The 9,664-nt window shown below is 37.1% G+C and overlaps 1 protein-coding gene across 1 annotated transcript in view; it reads left to right on the top strand.

Annotated features, from left to right (window-relative positions):
- URB2 (URB2 ribosome biogenesis homolog) overlaps positions 1-9,664 on the top strand; it is a 217,685-nt gene that overhangs the window by 88,421 nt on the left and 119,600 nt on the right. The window contains exon 5 of the mRNA XM_044087101.1: positions 942-1,038. Within this exon, the coding sequence (XP_043943036.1) occupies positions 942-1,038 (97 nt within the window). The remainder of the gene's footprint in view (positions 1-941; positions 1,039-9,664) is intronic.

Below are 9,664 nucleotides of genomic sequence, written 5' to 3'. Positions count from 1 at the left end.
TATGGAGATGGATGTGTTTGTCTTCCTAAATATGAAAAAAAAATTTAAATTGTCCACTCGTCACACACTTGATACTGTCTGTGTGTGAGTCTGGACATTGTGCAGTTTTAGTGCTGCAGTCTTGTGTGTTGCAATTCCTTTTTCACTTACACGTGCTTATATATTTTGGGTTTTGTACAGGTTTCACATAAGGCAAGGGAGTAAATGTTATGTTTCCTACATGACAGCCCTTTGTGGAGGAAGACGTACAGTTATACCTGACGCATACTGTGTGGCTTGCATTGAGTGCCTGTATGTCCTGCAGTAGATCATTATGCATTATGACTCTCAAAAGTAAACAAATAATGCAGTCAGGAGAAAAAAATAAATAAAATGTGATTTCTAACATTATATGTATTGCAAAAACATTTCATGTGCTTTGCTTTTTATTTGAATTTCTCTCCCAGTTTTATTAGCTGGTGTAGGAACAGCTGGTGATATATCGCGTTAACCTTACATGTGATATTTAGATGGGCTTACTGATTAGATGAAAAATGTTGCAGTGTACTGTGTGGTATCTTTAAGCTTAATTTTGTTTTTACCACAGTGTATTTTTGTTTATTTTACAGATTTATGCATTCCTTATTCATGAAGAAAGCATCTGCACGTAAATTTAAGGAAATTTGTATATTTTCAGTTTTGTGGGGCTTGCCCGTGATATTTAAAATAGTCAGAAGTTGTCATCTTGTAAATGAAATGATGCAGAGTATAGTGCAGGAATCGGCATTTGATGAGCAGGTCCATAAATGTGTGTTCAACTGAAAAACAGCTGCTCAAAAATGATTGAACATATGTACTATCAGCCTTACCCATTTTCTGTTCACTTTAGCTTGGTAAATGTGTAAAGCTGTGCTAGTTTTGAAATAAGTTTAACAATGATGCTTTATTTTTCTTTGTTACAGGTGATGCTGAAGGCAGCCCCATCTTTTCTTAACTGTTTTCACAGGCTGGTAGTTTCTATAATACATGAAGGACAGCAGAAAGGAGAGCGAGCAAAAGGTACCTCATCACACTGATAGCCTACTTAAATTCAGATAAGAAGAGAATTGGGTTACTTGGCTGAATGGAATCTTGTCATCTGTAAGAGTCCGTAAAAAATTATGATGAATGGCAACATTCATTCAAATTTCCTTTCTTTCTCTCTCAGGGTGCAAGGGAGTTGCAGAGTTTACTAGAAACATCCCTAAAGCATACACAGAGCAGGCTCATCCAAAAGGCAGTCTGAGTCCATTCAATCCACCCACCATTTATTTAGGGCAAACTTTATACCACCACTGGCCTTGTGCTTTAAGTGTTAGGGGCATATAGTCTTTTCTGCGTGTATTTTAGCCTGCACATTGACTAGTCTGAAGACCAGTGCTTCAGTGCCCTAATTTGCAACAATAGCCATATACTCTGTAAACCTACCTCCACTGACATCCTGCTGGTCAGCTTTTACTCTTTAATTCCTAACAGACACTGACATGTATGTACTCCTACTGCTCCTACTCAACTATTTCTTTTTTATTTCGTCACTTTTTCTAGACTTGCTACTCCCATTATTTATATCCTCCTGTCTTTCTTCAGTGGAACTGCATGCCTTCAAGGAAGTCTCCCTTGGTCTTTCCCCTTCCTTTCTTATTTCTCCTTGCTCGAGACATTTATTAAACCAGTTTCAGCTCTGAGCTAGTATTGGTGCACAGTCATTGACTCAGTGCACTCAACGTTCTCTGTATTGCATTTTTATTATTTTGTTTTTATAGAAGTGTCCCTGCAAGCAAATAGATATGTATATAACAGTGATGTCTGCAGTGTGAACACCAGTCTGTGGGCTATATTTTATGTAAATTACAAATATTATGACAGTCTAAATCAAAGAATTTTGCCCACTGTAATAGCTCCAATTTCTTAGACCACAGCAGTTTCATTGACAATTTCTCCTTCCACTGTGCTCCATTGATTGTTTTTAGCCGTCCACTGTCTCCCTTCTTTTCTCCTTTGTCCCAGATCATCCCTGTCAACTGAACAGATTTTCGCCTCATATTTTTGCTCTGTTCCTCATAAAATTTGTGATTTTTATGGATTTCTGTGACAAAGCAGTGAAGACTGAATTCACTAAGTAATGACAGTCATTTGAGTTTCAGACTTCTGTTAACATGCATTTTCTGAAGGATATGAAGACCTTTTATTCTAGCAACTTTCTAAGTTAAGAGCAATATTTAACATGTGTCCCTAGTTTTGGGGCTTTGTCCAGATTTTTTTTAGTAAGAGGTTGAGATATGCCTTGTGGGAACCACTTTCAGTTCTGAGCCAGTATTTTTCCAGAGCTGTAGTCTTGCATTCTGGCTTCCTTTTTTTGTCATGGTTTTGCTGATCTGTGGGGGTGGGGTAGTCTTTGAACTTTGCATTTCCAAGTCCATAGAAACTTCCTTACCATTATACAGTTGTTCAGACAGTCAAGTACAATTTTTTTTTTACTTTTATACATCACCATTAGTCAGGTGAAAGTGATGTCGGACTAACTCTCCTACTAAATCTGTGTCCTAGAACAGCAAAATTAAGACCATCATCTGCTAGCACAGAGTCCTTTTAAACTGCATTGGTCCTATTTATCTCTCTCAGCAGATTTGTAGCTGTTTAAGTTCAGTCACCGATGTTTTTTCCAATGTCTCAGCCAAATTCTCAACCCGCTTTGTTTGCCCTTGCTAAAGCTAGGGTTCACTCCACTCCCCCACCCCCAATTCCCACCCCCCTCTTACTTTACATGTATACTTCCATAACACCACCCACATGTTCCTCACACCAATGCCATCAGTTCCATCCAGAAGAAAAACAATCAATACAATTACTCCCAATGGTATCACCCACTCTACCACCCAAGACTCTCTTTCAAACTAACTTGCCCCTTACCCCCTATAACTATCATATTACATCTCTGCAACCAACCCAGTACCCTACTAACATTTTCTAATCCTAATTTACAACAAAGATAAAACCCAAGTTAAATAAGATGCCCCTAATTCAGATTATTTTAGTATTTTTCTTCACTCTACTAGTCTTCATCACTAATTATCAAATCCACCTCCTTCAAATACTTAGGACTTTTGACTTTAATTATGTTAGAAATAGTCATTCTTCTGTGCAGGCTCTTGTACTTCACAACATCAGATCATTTCTCTGGAGAAAAAATTAATTAAAGCAAGACTTTCACAAACATAAGTTACCTGCAACAATGTTTGAAGTTAAAATTAGTACTTCAGAGTCTTCGGCTGTTTGTTTCTGTTTGGGTTACCATAGTGAGTTGTATGCTGATTTTGTTAGAATATTCGACCACCATGGTTTTAAATGAATGGAACTTTGATTAAATATAATGATGTTAATATTGTTACGTTATTAGGTGAAGTAGAGAATTTAAACTTGCAAATTCAACCAGATTTTATTTTTGAACAATACAAAGGTTTTTATAAGAAAGTATTTCAGTGTAGTCAGGAAGTGTGATGTTTAACAGGAAATAAAAGAAACTATAAGAGATATCAAACAATATGACAACAATGAGGCTTGCTCCATTAAAAATCATCTGACTTTCACCAAGGTTGAATGGTCCAATCCTGCACATGAACATGTGATTCTTACAGGTGATGTAGGTGATTCTCAACTGGAGAATTATGTTGAGAATCTTTTAGATGAAACATCAGAAGAGGAGCACTCCAGTTCCATTTCTGGTAATTGTGATCATCAGGATTTTCCGACTCTTCACAGGTTGGAATGCTTGACAAATCGTTCTAAACCATTTATGGATCCACACCCGAGTACTTCAACATTTCACCCAGTATTTCACAAGAATTACCACTTCAAGAAGATGGGGGGGAAGATGAGATATTGATTTTGGTATTTGCCTCCTACAAGGGTTACCTTATTTTTAACTGCACAAATAAACCTGTTACCGAGGTACATTTTTCTCTTTCCCAAAAAGGGTTTAAATTTGTAACTGCAGGAGATTCTGCTATAGCAGATTCTATTGCTGAGGTGAAATAATATTTAGCTGTTTTTATGATATGAACAAGGATGGTGTTTATGCTGCACCAGCTACTACTTGGGAAGAAGGAGTACTTTTAATCTTCCCCATTAGTAATGTATTTGAAAAGGCTGCAATAGAAAGCATTTACAATATGAAGATTAATTGTAAAACCCATTTCCATTGCCCTAACGTTTCTAAAGAGGAAAGGGTTTTATTAGACAGTTTATGTCCAGACCTGTCCTTACATATTATAAAACCAGATAAAGGGGGTGGAACTGTTCTTTTTGATTCTATTTATTATTCTAGTGCTATGTTTAATATTTTACATAACACTGATACTTACCCCTGTTTCTAGAAGCAAAATCAATATGGCATATGGTGGAGTTGATTCATGCTTGGAGGATTATTTGATTAATCAAAGAATTTATTTTGAGACCTATAAGTTTTTAAAAATCTCCAGGTCCATTATTCCAACAATGTTTGACATACTTAAGATTCACAAGGATATTACAACCCCCCCTTTTAGACCAGTAGTTGCTGTCTAGGATTCGAAGACTTCATCTTTGGCTGTCCTAACAGATGGTTAAAGCTTGTTTAGAGTATGGCTTCTCGTTTACTAAAAGACTCGTGGGATTTTTTAGGGCAACTTAAGAGTGACTTCTGACAAGATAATTTTATTTTACTGACAGTTGACGTCATGGTTTTATTTATAGTTCTACCCAAATTATGAAGGACTAGAATTCTTTCAAAATAGTCTGATGGATTGTATGTCTTTTTTGAATATCAAAATCGGTTTAATAGTAGAAATGACCTCCCTAGTTTTAGACAACAGCTACAACTTTTTCAAAGGTGAATTATTTATATAAACCAGGGGAGTAGCTATGGGCACATCTCGTGCCCCAGTATATGCTAACCTTGAATAACTTGCCTTGGAAAAGAGATGTTTTCAGTTCTGAAATTTTTAAATATGTTAAACTATAACTTAGGTTTTTGGATGATTTAAAAATCAGGACCATCCCAGGAGATAAATATATTGCAGAGTTTATGAAATATCTGGACAAGACTTTTTTTTTTTTTATTCACCTCTAATTATGACAGTTATAAGCTTTAATTGTCTGGATACATGAATTATGAATACGGATGGAGGTTTTAAGTAAAAAATGTATAGGAAGTCAACTTTATTAATTCTTACTTACATTTTTCTAATTGTTACCCCATGGTGTGTTTCCACATGTTGGATCAGGCTGGTGCTCTGCTTGCAGCGTTCAGTTCTGAGGATTGGTACGTGTCAATGTCCACTTTGTACCATATGTTATTTTATGACCGACGTAGGACCAGTGCTATGTGCGATGTCACACATACAGTAGCATTAGACTTTTGTATACTGGCTGGACCTACTAGTCAGCCAGTGGTGGACTCCCTCATGTTATGAATACTGCAATATATAGAAGAGAAGGGCAACTATGGTTATGGTAAGATTTTACACAACTATTCATTATTAGGAGTGAAGGTATTTTTAGTCCCTTTAGTTTTATGCACAGTTTTTATACACAGGTCAAGCATATTTTTATCAACCAGAGGAGAAGTTGTAGATAGCAATTTGTAAATAGAGTTGAAAGACTTTTATCTGTGAGGGAAAGAGGGCAAGAGTCAAGTCTGGTAAGTTGATCCTTCCGATAGAACAAGTTGGTATGGTAGTACCTGATTTGAAGAGGTATTTCGGAGCTATGCACTGTAGTTAAGGCTACTATACATAGCACAAGTAGGGGGAGTAGCAGGGGCTCAAGAAACAAGAAGAGACTGGGATTTTGTTTGCAGATCTTTAGGGAGAATAACAAGAACCATGCAGAATATTATATTCATAAAGTAGCAGATAAGCCAACACAAAGTTGGAGAGAGGAGATTCTGCCAGTATAAATAACTGCAACTAAAGGGTACAAGAGAATAGGCAAGAGGAGGCTGGAATTTACTGGAGAAAATTAGCAAAGGAACAAAGGTATTGAGAACAAATAATTAATCGGGGAAGGGTAATAGAACGGGAAAAGGGCAATAATTCATTTGGATTGCAGACTAGAGATTGCCTTATGTATCAAGGATTGATATCAGAGTGTAGGCAGAGAGAGAAATGGGGGGATCCTGAGTGAAAGGCCAGCACTGCTAGAGTTTTTAGAATCTAGAACAGAAGCTTCTTTACAAAAAAAAAGGCCAATTAGTAGAAAATATAAAATATTGCATGATAACTGTAGGAATCAATCAGAGGAGGAGGTTAGAAAGGATTTAGGAAAGAGATTGGGTAAGCATTTCACAAATAACAATGGGTGGATATATGTATGGCTCCCAGTTGAGCAACAAAGTTGAGCAACAAAGTCTAGAAGATTTAGGATCTTTGCTTGGAAGTGTTTTCATAGGTATTTTTCATACCCCAAGCAGACTCCAAAGAATTTTTCTGCAAATGGAGGTGTGATGGGGAAGAAAGAGATAATTGGGAACATATTTTTCAGGAGTGTAATGAGTTGGCAGACTTTAAAAATTCCCTGCAGACTACTTTGTAAGAAATACTAGGTGAGCAAATTGGTTTAACTAAGCAAATATTTTTTTAATCTGTGATGCAAAATCAGAATTGCCTAGACATAAGGCCTTTTCCGAGTGTTATTCTGGTGACTGCAAAAAAAGCAATTACTAGAAAATGGTGCTAAAAGTCCAAAGCAACTGTACTAGTTGTTTTAGCTCTCTTGCTATATTCACTACTTCTGTTATTTAGAAAAGGGTAAGAGCAAATTACATAGAAAAAATGTTAATTGTGGGAACAATACATGCAAAATAATATTTTGGAGAAGAAAGGGGTTTAAGGGAAGGCAGGAACTGACTGAGCTAAGTAATGTTTGACAGTGACTATAGATTATAAGTGAATGTATAATGTTTGCAACTGAAAGTATGTCAGTATGGTTTGTTTTCATTTATGTAAATGTTTGCTTATATAAGTGATAATTAAAAAAAATTGTCAGTTGTTCCTATGAATTTGTCATTTTTTCCTGGCAGCTTTAGAGAATGCCATGTACCCACTTTGTGTTTTTTTCCTCTTTTATATGTTGTACTGCATTTTTTGTTTTTGAACTTTAAATTTGAGATTGTGGCACTATGCTCAAGTCCATGGTCATGTACAGGTGCCTGTCATGTGATCAGCAGCACTTTCATTGAGTGCAGAGCAATGGAAAATAAATTGATGCAATAAGTTTTGTGCACAGTGGAGTTTTCTTTTTTCTTCACTTGTTATACAACCTCCCTACAAAAAAAGTTTTTCCAAGGTTCTGCAAGAGTTTTGTTAATGTATTTTCAATCAATCAACACTCTGTGAAAGTGTTGTCAACTGATTGACCTGTATCTGGCCAGGCTCCAAGTGCTGGTAAGTTGATCCCCTTCTTGATGGATTTGAGTGTCGACAGCGTGGTTAATGATGCTTACTTTGCAGTCATTGCCACAGTTGATTAGCCATAGGCCTTTGACATTTGCATTCATGCCATAAAAGTACATAATCAGAAAGGTGGTGGTCTAGTACTCATTTACTACCCACCCTCACTGTATGCTTTCTGTGAGAATCCAGTTGGCTATCCAGTGGATGACATAGGGTTAATGTTTTGACAGGACAGCTTGTCAGTAATACCAGCATGGGGAATTTTATGAAAGGCCTCCTCTAGGTCCACAGAGGCAGTGTGGACAGAATAGCCCATGCCCATTGTTTCAGTATCTTTTTCAAAGAAACCACTAGATTGAGTAGATAGGATGTGCACTTTGTGAAATCAAATTGATTAGGGGCAGTGGATTGTAATTAAGCTGTCTCCCTGATTTTTTTAAGTACAAATAATAATGCATTTTGTGACTTTATAAATGGTACAGAGTTGACTGATGGGTCTATTTCAAAGGTTTGTGGTGGGGCTTCCCTTGTGCAGTGGTGCCACTAAAGCAATCCTCCAGAGATGTAGTACATAACCAGTATAGAGTACATAACCAGTGGAGAAGCAAAGACTAACGTGGTTCAGGAGAGGTTAAACAAAGCTGTGGTTTACACTTGCAGTGAAACTGGTACATTATCATTGCCCATACAGCTAGTGATATTGGTTTTGGTTTGTGCTAATGGGACTTGGTCTGACGTAGATATGGGGTGAGGAATAGCTTGGGATGCAAGGGGCCAGGGCTGGTCTTAAGGACAGGTGAATAAAGTGGCTGCCAGTCAAGTTGTTGATTTTAAGATTAAAATATTTCAGTTTACTGTGTTAGTGTTGTTCAGTGGCTGAGATACTGCCTGGCTGCTGTGTAAGATGGCTGTTCTTCCCTGCCCTGCAGTGTTTATTACTTCAGTCAGAGTACACACTTTCCACCCCTGCTTCTTAATTATGTGTTCTTGTAAATGTGCCCCTTCCTCCCTCATCAGTCATCCATGTCAGTTATGTCCTGGAGGTTATGTCTAAGTAGCTAGGAACATGGATTACGTTTCAGTTGTTCCCATACCACTGATATTTTCCTCCTTCCAGTAGACAATGCCTGGGACCCACAAGAGCATTTTAATTTAGTTATTAGAAAAATAAAAATGAAATAGAAAAGTAGAATGCATTTATTTTCAAGCCTTGCATTTCAATTTTGAAAATAGAAACCGCAAATAGTATGCAAGTAAATATACCTAGAATTCAAATTAAAAGATCGGTCGTATATTAAATTCTGCAGTGATAGTTTAATGATTTACAGGAGCTTGTCCTATTAACTTACAAGAAGTTATACATTAAGATGATATTTCCATGTATGAATACCTTAAACCTTAGTGCATTTTACTTCATTGCCACAATAGGCACCATATTTTCATATTGTGCTTCTGAATATAATAATGACAAAAACATTGCAGTAACAGTTTAACACGTTTAGTTAAAAGGGGGGCACAAAATAAACTGAGCTTAATTCTGGTAGCTGCCAAAAAACGCACAATTATTAGAAAGTAGAAATTAAACTCTAAACCAACCATATCAGAAGTAGTGAATGTAGTAACAGTGATAGAAAAGCTGGAAGTGGGATATTTAGAAAAGGGCAGAAGCAAATTACATAATGAAAATGTGAATTGTGGGAACAATACATGCAGAATAATAATTCGGAGGAGGAATGAAGCAGGTGCCCAACTGGAAGCAATCGGTCCTTAGCCTAAACTAAAGCAAATAAGAGCACTAGTGAAATCCTCCAAAGCAAGCTTCGAGTCAAAATTGGCCACATCTACTAGAGACAGTCATAAGGCCTTCTTCACATATGTTGGTAATCTAAAAGGTAGGGTGATAAAGGACACCATATATACAAATGCTGTAGATATAACAAACTTGTTGACTGACAGATTCAGCGAATATTTCACTCCTCTGTCCCCCACGTCAGTAAATCAGAACATTCCCAGTACCTGCCTCTTACCCCTTATATCTAGGGATCAGGTCATCACTGCTCTCTCAAAGGCAAAAAATGCAGCTTCATGGGACCTGATAATATCCCAGGCTGCATCCTACATGAACTCGGGCAGGAACTTGCAGTACCATTAGGCGCCCTATTCAACCAAAGCCCGAGTACTGGTTTTGTCCCTGCTGAGTGGAGGACAGCCACTTT

The sequence above is a fragment of the Protopterus annectens genome, chromosome 1.part1 (genome assembly GCF_019279795.1).
Source record: "Protopterus annectens isolate FY-2018-M chromosome 1.part1, PAN1.0, whole genome shotgun sequence".
NCBI lineage: Eukaryota > Metazoa > Chordata > Ceratodontiformes > Protopteridae > Protopterus > Protopterus annectens.
Note: the sequence above shows the minus strand (reverse complement) of the source record. Positions and strands in the feature narration are given on the sequence as shown.